Genomic DNA, 18,463 nt, shown 5'->3' on the forward strand with positions numbered 1-18,463 from the left:
ACACTGCTTTGCATCTGTGGGGTCAAATGAATTGTCAAGAAAATTAAGCCCCAAATTCTTTCAGCAATTATTCAGAGGGCAAAAAAAAAGAAGAAAGTGAAAAAAATTTTTTAGTATAAGAAGTCATTTTAAAGGGCTTTTTATAGATGACGGTTTCTCCTGCTGTGTTGGAAATATGAATTCCATTAACATGGGGTGAAGATTAATCTTGAATTTCTTTCTGATCCCCTCGAGTGGCAGGAAAGGGAAATAACCCATCTGGAATCAGCTGGTACATGACTGAATCCTTGGATCAAGAGAGATGAACATAGTAGAGAGACTGTTGTTCAATAGTTGTCGTGTCTGACTCTTTGCAACCCCATGGACTGCAGCACACCAGGCTTCCCTGTCCTTCACTATCTCCCAGAGTTTGCTCAAACTCATGTCTTTTCAATCAGTGATGCCATCCAACCATCTTCTCCTGCCCCACATCGTCCCCTTCTCCTCCTGCCCTCAATCTTTCCCAGCATCAGGGTCTTTTCCATTGAGTTGGCTCTTCACATCAGGTGGCCAAAGTATTGGAGCTTCAGCTTCAGCATCAGTCCTTCCAATGAATATTCAGGATTGACTTCCTTTAGGATTGACTGATTTGATATCCTTGTCCAAGGGACTCTCAAGAGTCTCCTCCAGCACCACAGTTTGAAGCATCACTTCTTTGGTGCTCAGCTTTCTTTATGGTCCAACTCTCACATCCATACATGACTACTAGAAAAACCACAGCTTTCACCTTCTGGAGCTTTGTTGGCAAAGTAACGCCTCTGCTTTTTAAAACTCTGTCTAGTTTTGTCATAGCTTTTCTTCTAAAGAGCAAATGTCTTTGAATTTCATGGTTGCAGTCACCCTCTGCAGTGATTTTGCAGCCCAAGAAGACAAAAATCTGCCACTGTTTCCACTTTTTCCCCATCTATTTGACATGTGATGGGACTGGATGTCATGATCTTGCTTTTTGAATGTTGAGATATCAGATTAGATAGATGATTAAACAGATGATATTGGTTTATATAGAGAAGAAACAGCTAGAAATATGAACTAGATATATAAGAAAAACAACAGATGATGATAGCTTAGATGCCATGCCATCTGTCTCTCGGTCACATCTGGCTCTTTGCAACCCAATGGACTGTAGGCCACCAGACTCCTCTGTCCAAGGGATTCTCCAGGCAAGAATACTAGCGTGGGTTGCCATTTCCTTCTCCAGAGGATCTTTCCGACCCAGGGACCAAACCCATGTCTCCTGCATTGGCAGGCAGATTTATTACCACTGAACCACCTGGGAAGCCCCAATTGGTATTGATATTTAGATAGAGAATAGAGATGCTGGCTAAATCATAGATTAGATAGGTAGACAGATCCATTGACCATTGATCCACGGATTCACACGAGTGCCAAAAGTGTCACAATTATCATTTACGCACAGTCTCACTTACCTTGCATATAACCCTAAGAAATAGGAATTTATTAGCTCCATCTTATAGACATGGAAACTGCCATCTAGAAATATACTGAGTGAGTGAAAGTCACTCAGTTGCGTCTGCGTCTGACTCTTCCCAACACTATGGACTGTAGCCCACCAGGCTCCTCTGTCCATGGAATTCTCCAGGCAAGAATACCGGAATGGATAGCTATTCCTTTCTCCAGGAGATCTTCCTGACTCAGAGATGGAACTCGGGTCTCCTGCACTGCACGCAGATTCTTTACCTTCTGAGCCACCAGGGAAGCCATAGAAATATAGGCGCTCACACTCAACCAGAAAGTACTAGAAAGGGAAAATTAAACTTTGGGCTTCTGATTGCTGGACCTCTCCCTGCCCTGCCTGCCTTGTTCTTTGCAGTTTCACCCTCTGGAACATGCTCTAGTTTCTCCCAGCTGACAGAAAGAGAGAGAGGAGCTGAGACAGACCATATGAATGCTTGCCTTAAAAATCTCTGATTCTATGTTATTACCAGGCCCCTTTGATTTTTCTCTCACAGGCTCTCCACAGGGAAGGATTCCAGGTCTGACCTATCATTAGAGGGAGATTAGGTCATAAACACTATTGACTCAACCTAAAGACAGTAGGGTTTCCTCGGGAAAACCAGCACAGCAGGTGGTCCACAGGGCTGGGCCTGGCAGTCCATATCCCAGCTACACTCTGCCTTCAGCATCCCCTCTCATCCCACGCTGTACCATCTATCATCTCTCACCCACCCTGACTCCAAGTCATGTGCATGAGTGTTAAGTCACTTCAGTCGTGTCCGACTCTGTGCAATCCTAGGAATTGCAGATTGCCAGGATTCTCTGTCCATGGGATTCTGCAAAGTCCTACCAGTGCCCTACTAGGCACCAGCTAAACAAAACCTTCCCGAAGGAGGAGACCCTTTTCAGTGACCTGAGCTTAGCCCCATCCCATTTCCGAAGTTTCTGAAGGGCATCCAGCTACAGGATCCACCCACTCCAGGTCACACCACTGGAATCCCCCTCCTTTGGCAAAGAGGCCAGGATACAGCAGAGAACTGAGGGCAGAAGGCACCTCTAGCTTTTAGGAAACCTTGGCAGATCTTCATTAAGTTTCAACAGAAATCCAACTGCTGGACTAGGCACCTAGATTTGACTCTTAAGCCTGGCCACCACTGGAAGCTTTAAAACTACCAACCTACCTACTTAGAGGGCTTTCCTGATGGCTCAGTGGTAAAGAATCCACCTGCAATGCAGGAGACTCATGTTCAATCCCTGGGTCAGGAAGATCCCCTGGAGAAGGAAATGGCAACCCACAACAGTATTCTTGCCTGGAAAAATCCATGGGAAGAGGAGCCTGGTGGGCTGCAGTCCACAGGGTCGCAAAGAGTTGGACATGACTTAGCAACTAAACCACCACCACCACCTACCTAGCACAGTCAAATCAGAAGTTCTGGTCCCTGGGCTTGGGGAAAACTCCCCAGGGGATTCCAGTGTGCAGCCGAGGTTTGCAACTGGCTCATCGCAGAATTTCCCTTCAGAGAATAGCCTCAGCCACAGGGACCCCACCCCCGCAGCATCCTCCCTATCATTAGGGGAACATTTAGTCACATTCAAAGAGCGCTGGCTCCCATAGGGGTTAACCAGAAAGAACTCTAATTTCTACTCACTGTCATTCCCCTGGGTCATTACCATGGCAGTTCAGACAGACTAAAAGCAAGGAATTTGGGTAAATGGCTTCACCCAACAACAGCAGCCAGTTGGAGGCAGAGTCCTCAAAGCCCCGGGAAAATAATCATTTCCCGAGAAAAATCAGGCAAGTCCTTTCAAACAGGAGAAAGGGGAAAGCCGGGAAAAGGGCCCCCAGTGGAGTGATCAGGGACCAGAGCAATGGACAGCAGGTAGAAAAAGGCAGACCCTTCTGCCTATGACAGTCATTTATCCCTTTAAGACACCGTGTACCATTAATCGTTTAAAGAAGGACAGAATGTTCACCTATTATGAAAAGGCACTCTGATGAAAAGCACAGCAGTCCGGGGCCAATCTGGGCAGGGAGATGAAACAGCTGCTCCGTCCTAGTTCCTGTCTTGAGCAGGAGGTGCCTTCAAGAAAACCACTGGAAACATACCTCATGGTAGTTTTCCTAAGTGACTAAGTGGGTATGTCCCGTCTTACTAATCACTTCTGACTTCTCCCCTACAACTCAGCACTGAGCCTGTCCAGGGACCAGTCACATTGCCAGGCTTTGGAGAGAAGGTAAGCAGGCAGGGTGGGGGGAGTGATGGAATGCAGGGGGGTGGTTTCCAACTGTGCTTCCCCAAGCCCTAGGATTTCCCAGAGGCAGAGGAGCTGCCAAGACGGAGGGGAAAGAAGGAGTGGAAGAGGATCTGGGCTCTCCCATGGCCCACCAGTGAGCAACAGCTGCCCTCTTTCATCAGTCTCATTTGCCACATAGGGGCTCCCAAGTCAGATTTCACATGAGAAGAGGAGAACAATGCTAAAGACCCCAAGAGAAAAAGAGCCATGGGGTCAAGGCTTTGGTCCAGACTCATGCTGCTGTTTATCAGGCAGCCAGCATGGGCAGCTCCCATGGATGCTGTGGGTCATATAGTAATGGATAGCGCCAGATCCATGCACTCTGGAAATCTCTGTCAAGCTCACTCAGCCAGCACAGGGAACAAGGGTCTCCTTGGACACATATGTATCAGGCAGGCTCTTATCTAGCCTGAGCCCATGCAATGCTGACTGTCGGAAGCCTGTCCCTTTCATCAACGATCAGGAAGACCTTGCTGAAGTTGATCATGGGCATATTCCCAACCACACCCCCTAGTTCTAGCTGTCACTCTGGGCAACAAGACTAACAGGACATTCCCAACCATCAGGATATCCTGCTTCATGAAAAGTCAGAGAATAGGCTCTAAGAGCAACCAGTAATGGGACTCTCCACCCTCTGTGTACAGGAGTTAGACTTGATCACATAGGATGGAGATGCCTTCTTAAGAGATGAATATCACCCTTCCATGGCCTGGGGTGACTCCTAAAGCTGTAACTGCCAGCTCTCAGGGCCAGAGGCCACACAACACACCCTGCATAGATTAGGGTAAATGCCACAGTGTCCATGAAATAGGGTCTAGGGACCCAAACAGAACCGTCTCTGCTTCCACAAGGGCCTCCATGTGTGTGTGCTCAGTTGTATCCAGCTCTTTGTGACCCCATGGACTGCAGCGCACCAGGCTCGTCTGTCCATGGGATTTTCCAGGCAAGAACACTGGAGTGTGTTGCCATTTCCTTCTCCAGGGGATCTTCCTGACCCAGGGATCGAACCCAGGCCTCCTGCATTATAGGCAGATTCTTTACCGTCTGAGCCACCAGGGAATGCTTGTATGTTAAAGTGCAATTATTTTGGATACACAATTGTTGTTCAGTCGAACAGTCGTGTCCAACTCTTTGCAACCTTGAAGACTGTAGCCCACCAGGCTCCTCTGTCCATGGGATTTCCCAGGCAAAATACTAGAGTGGGTTGCCATTTCCTCCTCCAGGGGATCTTCCCAACCCAGGGGTCAAACTCGCGTCTCCTGTATCTCCTGCACTGGTAGGCAGATTCTTTACCACTGAGCCTCCTGGGAAACTCCCAGAAGGGGCTAACAGACTCTAAATCGCACTGGGCTATGAGCTCAACTCATGAATGGCCTCCTTCACGAGAACAGCATCTATGGATGTGTGTGCTAGCCCTTCAGGAAGTGGGGGCTACATTCCAGAAGGCTTCATCTTTTTCACTCTCTTCCTCTGCTCTGCTTGGCACCAGGTATTAGGTGGTCAAGCAAAAAATATCCCAGGGAGTGCATGGGTTCTTCCAGTTCCAGCCATTCATGGCCAAGATTTGCACAGCGACACCTGAGCTGGCCCCATTCCGTGGTGTCGGCTTGCAGAAGGCACTCATGTCCATAGATGAAATGTACACTTTCACCCACGTGACGCTTGAGGGGGGATGAGAGGCGGAGTGGACAAAAAGAACCCACGCCCACAGCCCATCAGATAATGTGGCTTTCTAACTGCCAGCCCACAGGCAGATGTTGTGGGGACAACTCAGGTCCTGGACTCAGAGACTTTCGTCTGATGTGGTTGGGTTTTCCTGTAAGCACTTTCTAACCCAAGTCAAATGAAACGATGCAAAGGGAATAATCAAAGTATGGATTACAGACGCATTCATATTCCAGTGCATGTGTGTGTTCACACATGGACCCGTCAGAGGCAGGGAGTAAACCCAAGCGCCACGTGGATGAAGAAATGACAAGCAGCGGATGTGCCCCAGGGACGCTCCGAGCCACACCTGTCCAGGAAGGCCCTTCACTTTGATGTAGGCCTTCTGCCTCCACCAGCACAGCTCTCTAGGAAGAGCTAGATAAGCCAAGGGGCTTCAGAGATGACTGCTGAGTCCTCCGTGGTGCTCAGGGACCACCCTGTGCACTCAGAGAGCAAGCTCCCTCATGAGACGACCAGCATCCCCACTTCCTTCCAAAAGATGGAAGGAGCAGTCCCCATTCACAACCTCAGAGTGATGCTCAGGCTCTGGGTTTTCCCCTCCAGCTTCCCTCCCCCAACCATTCCAACAGTTGATTGGACCGCAGTGGCCAGGGGCAGGCGACAGGAAAGAGGGCAGTGCTAAAGAGACAGCTGCTTCGGTGGAAATGAACACAACCAGTGAACGCTGTTAACATCAGACGTGTAAACCCTGCTCCCCACCCCCAGGATTCTTGGTCCACTGGCATGACACTCAGATGAAGCAGGAAACCAAGTCCCATGAGCAAATAAGCTCATCCCATCATTCATTCATTCATTCAGCCACGCGTCAGTGAAGCAAGTGTCTCAGGAGTAAGACACTGCTGGGGGCGGCGGGTGGCGGGGGGAGGGGGATGAAGAAGAAAGAGACAGGGCTTCCCTGGTGGTCCAGTGGTTAGGACTCCACTTGCCAATACAGGGGTAACAGATTCCATCTCTGGTCCAGGAAGATCCTACGTGTCGCAGAACAGCTAAGCCGATGTGCCACAACTACTGAGCCTGTGCTCTAGAGCCCAAGACATGCAACAAGAGAAGCAACCACAAGGAGAAGCCTGTGTGCAGCAACAAAGACCCAGAGCAGCCAAAAATAAATTAATTTATTAATTTTTATAAAGACAAAAGAGGCAGAGGAGCCATGATCAAACCATAACACAGGACAAATGTCCCGAGGACTAAGGCAAGATCCTTAGCCATCTAGAGTCTGCAGGTCTGGCATGGACCTCCAAGAGCCCAACTTTCCAACAGCTCCCCAAGTTCACGTGACAATCACCAGATTCAAATACAGGTTCAAGGGTCCCCTCAGACCCTCCAGGTCAAGAGGCTGGGTAGGGCTCAGGAAGCTGAATGTTTTAAGAGGCACCCCAAGTCACATCAGGGAACCCAGTCTGCTGACCACACTTAGAGAACCCCCGCTCCCACCAAATGGTCAGGTCGGTCCTCCTGCAGTTGGAGCCTCTTTCCTCTGGCTCTGAAGAGAGTAGAGATCCAGAGGGCGTCTCTGTGGAGATGTGAGGTTTCTGGTACCTGATGTGAGATGGAACAATAATAACCACCACAGCTGAGTGCTAACTGAGGGCCGGGTCCTATTCTGATGCCTCACTGTCGATCTCTGTGACAACTATCCCCATTTTGCAGATGAGGCTTAAAGCAGAGGTCGCACAGGTGGTGGGTGGTGGAGCCCCAGTTGCAGGCATGCACTCCCATACCTGTAACCTGCACTGGTGAATTGGGTGAGTGCCCTGCCCTCTGGCCTCAGTCTTCCCCTCTATAAAATGGAAATAACTGTTCTCACCTGCTTCCTAAAGACTCTGGGTTCTGAACAACTCTGATGGTCACAGAGCCCCCAGGACGCCAGCAGCTCTTTCAACAAGCAGCACCCTTGCCACCTCCATGACCCCTCAGCTGGTCTGGATGCCGCCTACAGGGTGTGTGTCTAGAGCCTTTGCCCACCAATCACCAGACCAAAAGGGCAAAGGACGTTCCCTCTGCCCCGCATGGAGGGCCCCTTACAAAGATCTCATTGTACATTTCTCAATGACAGCCTCTGTTTCATGGCAATAATATTATTGTCTGCCACTGACGTGTCACCTCCCTTTCCAAACTGGCACTATTTGGCTGCATTGTGCACTGCAGGCTGTGCCTTACAGACAGAAATGGAGCCTCCAGGTCCCATGACCTGAGAAATGCACAGCAGGTAGCAGGTGAAGACACATCAAGTAACAGGACTTGGAGCAACGCAGAAAGATGGGAGAGAGCGGTTACGGGGAGCATGGTACCAACTTCCTTCAATGGCTTATTTCTATGTTTTCACTTGAAACTCTTCAAAGTGTCCGAAGTATTTAGTGCTGGCCTCAATATTCATTAAAGAAGCTACAATCTCATTGAAAGAGCAGGTCATGGGTACCAACGAAGTCTCACTAAGCTAGCTATTATTCCTCTTTGCAAGGCTCCTCTCTAAAGCACACTCCAGCCACTCACTCACCTGAAGCAATACAGAATGCATAATCGGCAAGCAAAAAAAAAATTCTGATTTCCTCATCTGTATTATTACCACGTGTCTCCTAAGGGAAGGGCAGGCAGTGGTAATTCTATACAGGTCACCATGGGTGGGCACTTGCAGGAGCAGTTAGTATTTCTCCAAGGATATACAAGCAGTGGAGGTTAGAGTGTGACAACTTGGGACCACATTCCCACCACCTCTGCTTACTTTCATTCTTTGAGATTTGCTCATTAAATCTCCCCACTTTTTAACTGCGCCAGCAATTCTGCCTTAAAAGATGCTTGCATTCTGCCCAACTGAGTGGGGCAGGCAGTCAGATTTTTTCCCCCTTCTTTGCTCCCACACACAATAAGGTCATCTGCTGCTTATTCTGGGCCTGTGGTCCAGGAAGCAAGACTCTGGAGACATCCCACACCCCTCTACAGAAGGAACCCACCTGAAAGTCAGGGAAAGATGCTCATAGCTGCTGAGAAAGAAGGCCAAAGGGAAGGTCAGGGTGTCAGCAGGAAGAGATGTGCTCATGAGTGAAGGTGGGTGGGGGAGGGAAGGCAGAAAGAGACAAGAGGACTTCCCTGGTGGTCCAGTGATTAAGACTCTGCGCTTCTACTGCAGGGGGCACGGGTTCAGCCCTGGTCAGGGAACTAAGATCCCTGACCACATAGCATGGCCACATAGCATGGCCAAAGAAAGAAAAGGACAAGAAGCAGGAAAGTAACCAAAGAATGGATCAAGTGTGAGGAGTGAAGAGGCAGAATCAAGAAAGCAGGATGGAGTCTTTCAAGTAAGTTGGAGAAAAAGCAGAGTATTTACGGACCTGTGGAGCAAAGTACAAGTGATTAGAGGCAAACTCCGTCTCTGAGCTCAGTGAGTTGCCAAATGTGGGAGCTGGAAAGGACATCCAGGATCCTCTAGTGCAAATCTTTACTGTGCAGATGAGGAGCCGCAAGAACTGAGGTGATTCACCCAAAGGTCACACAGCAGGTTGGTGTGGCAGGTAGACCAGATCTCCAGAATCCTCGTTGGATATATTTATACCTCTTAGGGTTGTCCTTTGGCCCAATGATAGATATCACCTATTACTCCCTTGAAGTGAAATGAAAGTCACTCAGTCGTGTCTGACTCTTTGTGATCCCATGGACTGTGGCCCACCAGGCTCTTCTGTCCATGGGATTCTCCAGAATACTGGAGTGGGTTGCCATGCCCTCCTCCAAGGGATCTTTGCAACCTAGGGACTGAACCTGGGTCTTCTGCATTGCAAGCAGATTCTTTACCGTCTGAGCCACTGGGGAAGCATTATTTGTGACTTACTAACAATCTGTGACCAAGGCAGGGGCCTACAGGGCCCCGACAGGGACTCCAAACTGAGGCAGATTAAAACCTTGACTTGGTCTTCCAGGCTGACACCTGAGGAGTCTGTTTCTCTAAGGTCCAGTGTGGCTCCGCGGCCTGCCCTGGAGGAGGCGTGGAAATTCCCACTGGTGCCGGTAAGTCCTAACAGACACCACTGACAAGGCAGCAGGCATCCACACTAGGCCAGTGTCCCAAAGTGTGTGTGGACAGCACCCGCAATCACAGGAATGGTACCCTCTAGGTTAAGAGGTAACATGTGCAGTAAGAAAGAAGTAAGGCTTAAAAAAAAAAAAGCTTTTTCTGCTCAGTGATGACACCCAGAAAACCAGAAAGGACACAAGAAGGTGAATGTTTGATTTAAAAAGTCAAAGAGCTCAGACTAGAAGGGGCTGGCAGTGTTCTGACAGGTGGTAGGGAGGACAAGAGGAAGCTCAGAAACAGACCCTGCAATTACACATTAAAAAGAGCATCAATTCAGAAAGTAACCAGTAAGATAGGTTTTTCTAGAGCATAAAGCACTAAGTTCTTTCCACGTTGACCCTCTTTTAAACTGAACTATAAGGTTTTAAGACAGACTGTATATTGGCTTTCATCCTTGGATAAAATCTTAAAAAAAAAAAAAAAGAAATAAAAGAATGCCAACTACAGCAACATGGATGGCCCTAGAGATGACCATACTAAGTGAAGAAAGTCAGACGGAAGAAGATAAATATCATATGATACTGCTTATATGTGGAATCTAACAACTGATACAAATGAACTTATTTGTAAAATACAACAGACTTACAGACATAGAAAACAAACTTATGGTTACCAAAGAGGAAAGGAGCAGGGGGAGGGAACAATTACTAGTTTGACATTCAGAGATACTGCTGCTGCTGCTAAGTCGCTTCAGTCGTGTCCAACTCTGTGCGACCCCATAGACGGCAGCCCACCAGGCTCCCCCGTCCCTGGGATTCTCCAGGTAAGAACACTGGAGTGGGTTGCCATTTCCTTCTCCAGAGATACACACTACTATATATATATTAATAAACAGATAAACAAGGACTGACTGTATAACATAAGAAACTATATTTACTATCGTGTAACAACTATAATAGAAAAGAATCTGAAAAAGAATAGACATGCACTGATATATAACTGAATCATTTTGCTGTACATCTGAAACTAACACAACTTTGTAAATCAACTACACTTCAATAAACAAATAAAAATTTAAAAATTATGTGTCTAGTGGGTCACTGTACAACTTGCCTACCTTCTCAAAATCAAAATGATATTTGTCAAAAGGACGATAAACAGGCATGCTGGAAACTGACCATTCACAAACAAACACTTCACATTTGTTAGGAAACATACTTTAGATTTGGCTGACTGAAAAGCATACATCTTACGGAGCAATATTCATGAGGCATCAAGGTGTCCATGGCAGAACAATCTTCATATCTTAACAACAACTGATATCTTCAGATGCTTCTCTGAGCAGGACTGCCCAACTCCATTTATGTCAAACCCCAAGCAGGAAGTAATCCTTCCATTTGATGTTCTTATCAGTAGAATTAAGTTCCTGGTTCAACAATTCATCTGCTGTACCCTGGCCTCATTCCAAAAAGATACACCCTTTGGGAATTCTTTAAAAGTCAAAATCAAATACTTAGGAGCAAAGGCTCAAAATTGATAGCCCTGAAGATTACTCCAAGGACTGTTGTTTTCAAAGTGATCACAATCAAATCACATTTTCAATCTAAGAAAGACAAAAGCTCTAGAGTAGAGAAAGCAAGAAGCCACTCTTTTTTTTTTTTAATCCTACTGAAATTCTCAAGTTCAACTGAAGAACCTTAGAGCTGGACAGAAAATGAGCCTAAGGCTGGCCTGTCCCCATCACTCCCCTTACTTGGAAGACCCATCCACTGTTCAGTTTGGCAACCTTAAGAAGGAAAGACTCAACAACACAGACTCATGTTCACATGATAATGATTCTCAGGCACTAAGAATATTCTTTGTAAGCTGTCTTACTGATCATGGTGGTTCCTCCAGCCAGGGCTGCCTTGGTGCCTTGAAAGAAGTCATCAGCAGAGGTCATCCCCTGATCAGGCATCTGGAAGCGGGTATGGACGTCAATCCCTCCAGGGATCACCATTCTGGAATGGGCTTCAATGGTCTTCACCCCTCCCGGCACAATCAGGTTTTCTCCTATTTGCCTAAATGAACAGGGTGGGCAATAATGATCATAAATGAAATGTCCTAAATCAAACAGCATCTGATAGATACTTTCACCAAGCCCATAAACATTCCTTCTCTATATTCTAAAGACTTTTCAGATTATTGGTATTGTTATTATTCATAATGTCTGTACCCTACTCCCTACCCACAAGAAGCAATGTAGAGCATACTACAAGACAAAATTTAAATAAGGCATCAGAGGCCAATTCAAGGTTTAGTTACCAGAAAACCCATATGACCAAATGATAACAAAGCACCAAGGTATTTACATAAAATACTACCATACTTCATAACACACCCAGTTGAGTTGCTTATCCTATAACAGTTTTCTCCAGACCTGACTTCACTTTACATTTATTTTCACCATATCCTTTTCAACAAAGAGAAATGAGGATTAAAAGGGTATGGAGTAAAACAAAACAAAGCAAAAATAATAACATTATTATTATAAAAAGTAAACACTATGATAGAAACTACTTAAAAATATGATTAGCAGCTCTAGATAACAGAGGTAGAAAATTATTCATTTGTGAATAATGAATATAAATCAAATTCATTAATATGCATTAATTAATATTCATTCATGGGTGACATGAATTCATTTCCCATTTTTTTAAAAAAATACCTCTGCTACATCTTTCTGTCAGTTTTTTGAAAAGGCAAAACTAATCACCAAGGAGTTGGTCAAGTTCTAAAACAAATTAGTGATGACTAAAAATAGCACATGGGCTTATTCACTCTTCCGCCAGAGTCTTACAGACCAGATCATGCTGCTTTCCAGTTGGGGGAAAATGGAACATGAAAGTCATGGTATTTGAGAGCCTGGAGCTGAGACTGTCACAAGCAAACACACATGGAGAAAACATTAAATGTTGAAATGTTAAAACCTCTTTTAGGATCATAAATCAGGGTGTGAGTTTCCAGGCAACAGACCCGTTCACTACACTTTTCCACTCCTCTGGACTGGCTTGCTGCTGGCCCTTGATAAATGTTGCTTATTTAAAAGATGTCATTTGCTACAGTGTTTGTCTTTAAACAGATGTGCTATTTCTCCAGAGCCCTGTGAGCTGTCCCAGTTGGAAGGGCATGAGGATACTGGGATGTTCTCAATGCACTTAACCCTCTAGGGTCCAAAAATACCCTAAATCAATCACTGTTCTGTTGTTTTCTCCTTTGAAACACAATACACAGTAAACACAAGGGCAGTCCTATTTGTGTTCATTGACATTTAAAGAACGAAACCTAAAATTGCCTTGAATGAGGCAGTAATTTGTCTCTGTGGCCTAGTAATTAATTGGGTACCCTTTGGCCCCAACAACTTGGATTCTTGATTAAGAAAGCAGATGTGCCATCGTAACAGATGAGGCTGTATTTTGTATCTGTGTCCTTTGACTGTCCTACCCTCCCCACACAACAACTACGTTCTAGGAACACCTTTAATATAGTCAATGGATCATAACCCAAGTATTTGGCAACAAAAAGACGTTGTGTCACATTGGTTAAAAATAGTCAATTACATAACACCTAAGGAAATGGGTGTGCATCTGATTGTAGCTTTGAATTCCCTAAATCTGAGCTTTCAAATTCACTAATTACCAGCAATCAAGCTGTGTTTAAACAGATATTAAGTTAGTCTCTCTTTGAAGTCACTAGAGCTGATACTAAGCATCTGAATTGGAGATAATGCTTAGGAACACTGCAAGGTACCCAAATTTGTCAAGAAGATGAGTTACACTTACTTGATCAACCCATCTTCCATGTATATGTCTGCATAGAAAGACTGGTCATCATTAACAATTTTACCTCCTTTGATCAGAAGACGATCACTCTGAAACAAAGAAGTAGTAAGGTCATAATGCATTCCTGACCCAAGATAAGACAAATGAGCTAAAAACACTTTCACTGTTCCAAAGGGATGCTCAAAATGAGCCAATTTGGGAAAGACTCACTGACAAAGGTGAACCTGTATGTGGCAACCTGCTCATCACTTGATGAGTCAGAACATTCTGGCAGAATTCAAAGCTTATCCTAGAGGAAAAAATCTCTTTCCATTAGACCCAAAAGCAAAAAAGAATTTAAAAATAAAAGCCCAACAATCTCTCTTTAAAGAGCTATTTAAAAACATTTCAGATAAAGAAGACAATTACTTTAAATAGCTTTAGGCTAAACTTCATTTTAAAACAAAATACACCTACAAGTAGGGGAAGTCAATTCTTGGCGAGGTTTGTGTGGGGGAAAAATTAACCAAAGTCTGTTGTCATGGGATACTCTACACAAACACATTTGGTTCAACCATAGCAAGGTTTTAATTCAGTATGTTCTTTATCTTTGTGGTAAATCACAGCAACTGTAGATGGGGAGAAAATACTTCAAAGATGCATCATTTTAACTGTTCAGCTGTTAAGCAAAAGGTAAAGTTTTCAGATAAAGTAGATGAGAAGACAAGTTCTAAAACTCTCACACCATTATTGACTGTACATGTACTTATATTTTAATTGGTGCAAAAAAAATATATGACAAGCAGCCCATAAGTCACAAGAATGTAATGATTCATCTCTATAGCAAATGCTGTTGACGGTATCTCATGCTAAAATCCTGTGTTCAACGGATACACACCTGTATTATTCCACACAAGGGTTAAATGACCTTTTAATATGGTCTTAATATAGTCCATTGTAACAATAATTAACTCAAAATTCAATTAAAAATAATATTCTCATCAAGTGCAATTTATGTTTAGCACTTAACAAAAAGAGAAAATTAAAGCAACTCTTTAAAAAAAATACATGCTGCTTGAGACATAGGGGAAAAGACTTTTACACATAAATGCACACACACTTGGGTTTAAAAAGTATTTATTGTTTCTCTAACATAGTGAAAAACATTAAGATTATTTTAATTGTGTACACTGTGGGGGCCTTCGTTCTGCTGTAGACTTTGGAGAGACAGAATAAAGAGGCAGCAACAATTCCTGCATTTACATAAAATAAATGTAAAAACCTTTACAAAATCCTGCCCTGCAAACCATGTCACCCCAGCTGCCAATCAAACCTGTGAGATGGATGGAGCCAGATTATTGTTCCCAGGACACAGATAGAAACTAAGACTCAGAGAGGTTAAACCACTGGCCCAAAGTCACCTGATCCAGTGCATGAACTGTCTACAATGACCTCCCCCACTTCCCCAGTACCCAGCTTTGACAGGATAAATATCCTTGGGGAGGCAAGGAGAAGCCCTGCCCTTCACCACCTGCTCGCTTTGTCACTGCGGTACCTGTCTCAGCCATCATGCGAATCCCGGAGCCAACATCATGTTAAGAAAAAGAGAGAGAGAGAGAAACATCACAGCCCAGCTCACTCGTGTGACTTCTTACATAAGAGGTTGGCCGTGTTGATGGAGGGAGGGAAACCATGCTATAGGTCCCACTATCCTGCAACCAGATTTTGTTAAAGGATAAAGGGGGCGCTCTTTTGAGGGGGGAAAAAAATCAGTCTTGTTGATTGTTTGCTTTTTAAATTTTTTTCTCCCCACACTGTCAAACCGGAACTGCCTTTTTCATTCACGAAGACAGCGGATTACTTCAGGCTTGCAGCAAATCTGCTCTCCACCCGCCCCCCACCCCACGCCCCAGATTCCTTTCTCGGGCGCAATGAACACATAATGTGGTGTGCCCCCGCGCTCGGCCCTTTGGGATTTTGGGTCTCTCGCCCTCAAGAAAAAGCTAGCAGCCACCGCCTCTGCTCTAGCAGCTCATCCGCTAAAACCCTCCGGGGCACACGCCCCCTCCCCCAGGCGTTCGCTCCCACATCCCTCTCCTGCGGATGGGTGTGCCCTTGTGCATCCAGTGGAAGCCGGGGTGCCGGTGGCTAAGGGGGAAACCACAGTGAAAGCGCGCCCTCAGACCCAGCCCTAAACACATCGTGACTTTTCAAAGATCCTTTCTTTCCGTCACCGCCTCAGCCCTGGGTTCTACCAGTTGCAATCGCGTTATCATTATATAACAATGAATTTCCCTCGCGTTCCTCCCTCCGCGGGATATCATTCGGGGATGCAGAGAGCTAAGACTGGCGAGAAGAGATGGGGGCGGGAGAGCAGCGGGAACAGGAACCCGTGTTCATCTCCCAAGCATCGCAGAGTCATCGCTTGGAGCTCCTGATTTACAGACTAAGGACCCCAGGGCCCAGGACTGCGCCCGCATCTCCGGCTGCTGCAATCATTGTCTGGCCGAGGCCGGGCCGGGCCATCTGCTCGGCGCGTCGCGCAGCGCCATTACCCTCCCCAAGCCCGGCTCCGTGCTGTCCCCAACGCCCACCCTCCTAGCCCGCTTTGTATAAGCCAACACAGACGCCCCCCCGGCTGCAGACACAAGAAAGCGAGCCCAGAGCCCCGCCAGGATCCCAGCCCCAAACCCTGGGGCGAGAAAGCCAATAGGGCCATCAAAAACCGGTCCTGGTCAACAAAAAGCCCACGCCTGTCCGTCCTTACCACCCCCCACCCCCCCGCACCTCTTCCTCTGCGCATCACCACGTCCCTGTTTTTCCTTCCCGTTTCCCCAGGATCCCGGTACACCCAGCCCTTTTCAGCATCCCTCCGCTGTCATTACGCCTCCGGGCTGAAATCGCTCCTTTTTCCGAAGAACCGGAGGAAGGCTCCAGAAAGCCCCTTATGGTGGGGGCGGGAAATGAGGAAGAATCCATTTCCCCGTCTCCCCCATCAGGCTCCAGGAGTCCAGCCCCGCAGCACGCAGCTGGGAGAACAATATCCGAGCTTCAACCATGCATATTCAATCTGGGATCCATTTGCTTACACCCCGCAGGCCGGCACCGCAGCATCTCGCTCTGACAATAAAAGGATACAGCGGATCTGGCGCGCTACCTAAAACGACCTTAATGCACTCACGCTCCTATTTTAATGCCTTAGAAACTATGCGGCTTACAATTCCATAGGATTGCGTCTCCCATCACGATCGCCTTCTTCACTAACAAGAGGGAAAAGAGAGAGAGAAAAAAAAAAGTTGGGTTCCTCTTCCTCCCCCTGCTTTAAAAAAAAAAATAAATATTCTTAGACCATTTGTGCTACAAAAAAAATGTTGCTGGCCTTTCTCATATCGCCCAAGTACCCAACTCACCGTGATGCGTGGAATATTTTTCTTCCCCTGATAAGACATCTCTCTCCTGGGAAAAAATTAATTTCAAAAGAGCAGCTTTAAAACAAAAATTGCCAGGAAAGACACTTGGTTATTTTTTTGCAGGATTGAAAAATGTGCAGTCGAATAGCTGGTCTTGCTGATAGCAAATATCAGGAACGTAAGAGATAAATGCAATCCTCTGTCTCTTTTTCTTCCTCTCCTCCAGCACTGCCCCAGCTAGGGCGGAAAAAAAGAAAGAGAGAGAGAGAGAACAGGAGGGAAGGGGGTGGAAATAAACTACAGCAATAAAAGCCTCGGTTCAAGTCTGCCACCGCGGCGCATGCGCCGCCAGCCACTCCCTTTCCTCTCGGGCCAAAGCCATCCGCTTCGAGAGAGACGAGTCCTGATTGGTCACAATCGTGGGATATGCAAATAAGTGCGGGCGGGGAGGGGAGCGGCGCGAGTGCGCGAATTGCTGCAGTGCAGCCGAGGGCGGCGGTCGGTGCGTGCGCCCGATCTGGGAGCGCGCCTTTCGCGCCCTTTCTTTGGACCAGGGCATCGGCCACCGGGGCTGGCAGAGGCCCCAAATGCAGCATCAGCTATGCAGGGATAGCGGAGGGGTGATCGTTATGGACAGGGGGAGTCCAGCCCCTAGACGGTGGGCTTAGATGGGGCCCCGGCGGCACGCACCCGCTCGCGCGCGCCCCGGTGGATGCCCGCCCGCGCGCCAATCCGCGGAGGCCGCCGCTGCAGCCCCGCGTGGGGTGACTGCGCCGAGCCAATGGCTTTGCTGGCGGCGAGCGCGCGACTGCACGGCCGGCCGGCGCCGCGCCGCCCGGGAGGGGCGCCCGAACCCTCCTCCCGCCGCCCTCGCCTTTCGCGAAGGCTCGCTCGGCCTCCGCCCAGGAGTCGACGGGGGAATTCAGATGGCAGCGAGCGGAGGGAAGGGGAGCGGGGCGGGAAGGCTCCGCGAGGCGCCGCGCCGGCCACGCCCGGCCCTGGAGAGGGGCGGCTGGACGCGGGCCTGTGGGCGGCCGGCGCCCGGCTGGGCTCCCCGGGGGCGAAGAGGCGCGGGCCGGTGGTGAGGCTGCGGAGAAGAGGAGCCGGAAGCCAGGCTTCGGGCATCCTTGGCCTGGCAGCTGGAAAAGAAAGTCTGAAGCCCTCACTGCTCTAAGCAGGGAAGGAAAGCAGCCAGGGAAGACGTAGTTCGCTGCTGGGGATGGAAACCCCGCCCTGAAACATCCTTTTGTGCCTTGGGGTCGCCAGGAACTTGGGAGCAAGGGAGGAGCATCAAGCGCCTGTTGGGGCCAAAAAAGCCTCGGTCTAGGGCCCGGGTCTCTTTAATAGTCACTCTCACCTACACGATTTAGGGGAATGAAGCAGGAGGCAAGGGGTGTGGGGAGGGCAGGGGAATACATTTCTATGCTGCCTGCAATTCTGTTGAGAAATTTAGGATTAACAGCGCCCAAGGAGCTCAAAGGATGTGCATTGCTATAGACTGGCCCCCCAGTTCACATAATGAAGTCAAAAGCCAGGAGATGAACTGGAGAAGCTGGAGGAATGAAGGAAAGGCGATCTCAAAAAGAAACATATCCTGAGTCATGGAGAGAACCACCCAGAATCCGTTTAAAACACGGGTAGTCCTAACTCCCCAGCCAGAGATTCTACCACACAGGCCTCTCTCCTTGGGCTAGAAATTGAACAGGTTGGGACCCCTTGGCTCTGTCCAA

The 18,463-nt window shown here is 47.5% G+C and overlaps 1 protein-coding gene across 2 annotated transcripts in view; it reads right to left on the reverse strand.

Moving 5' to 3' along the window:
* Window positions 1–17,065, reverse strand: part of DPYSL2 (dihydropyrimidinase-like 2) — a 78,005-nt gene extending 60,940 nt beyond the window's left edge. Inside the window, exons 1-3 of one of the 2 annotated variants that reach the window (XM_010840155.1) lie at window positions 16,734–17,065; window positions 13,345–13,433; window positions 11,399–11,583 (exon numbers count right to left, since the gene is read on the reverse strand). In XM_010840155.1, coding sequence (XP_010838457.1) covers window positions 11,399–11,583; window positions 13,345–13,433; window positions 16,734–16,772 — 313 coding nt within the window. In that variant the 5' untranslated portion in view covers window positions 16,773–17,065. Of the gene's footprint in view, window positions 1–11,398; window positions 11,584–13,344; window positions 13,434–16,541; window positions 16,642–16,733 lie in introns of those variants that run through there. The other variant, XM_010840156.1, reaches the window with a different exon arrangement.
* Window positions 17,066–18,463: the final 1,398 nt, after the last annotated feature.

This window comes from Bison bison, unplaced genomic scaffold (assembly GCF_000754665.1).
Source record: "Bison bison bison isolate TAMUID 2011002044 unplaced genomic scaffold, Bison_UMD1.0 scf7180017864141, whole genome shotgun sequence".
Lineage (NCBI taxonomy): Eukaryota > Metazoa > Chordata > Mammalia > Artiodactyla > Bovidae > Bison > Bison bison.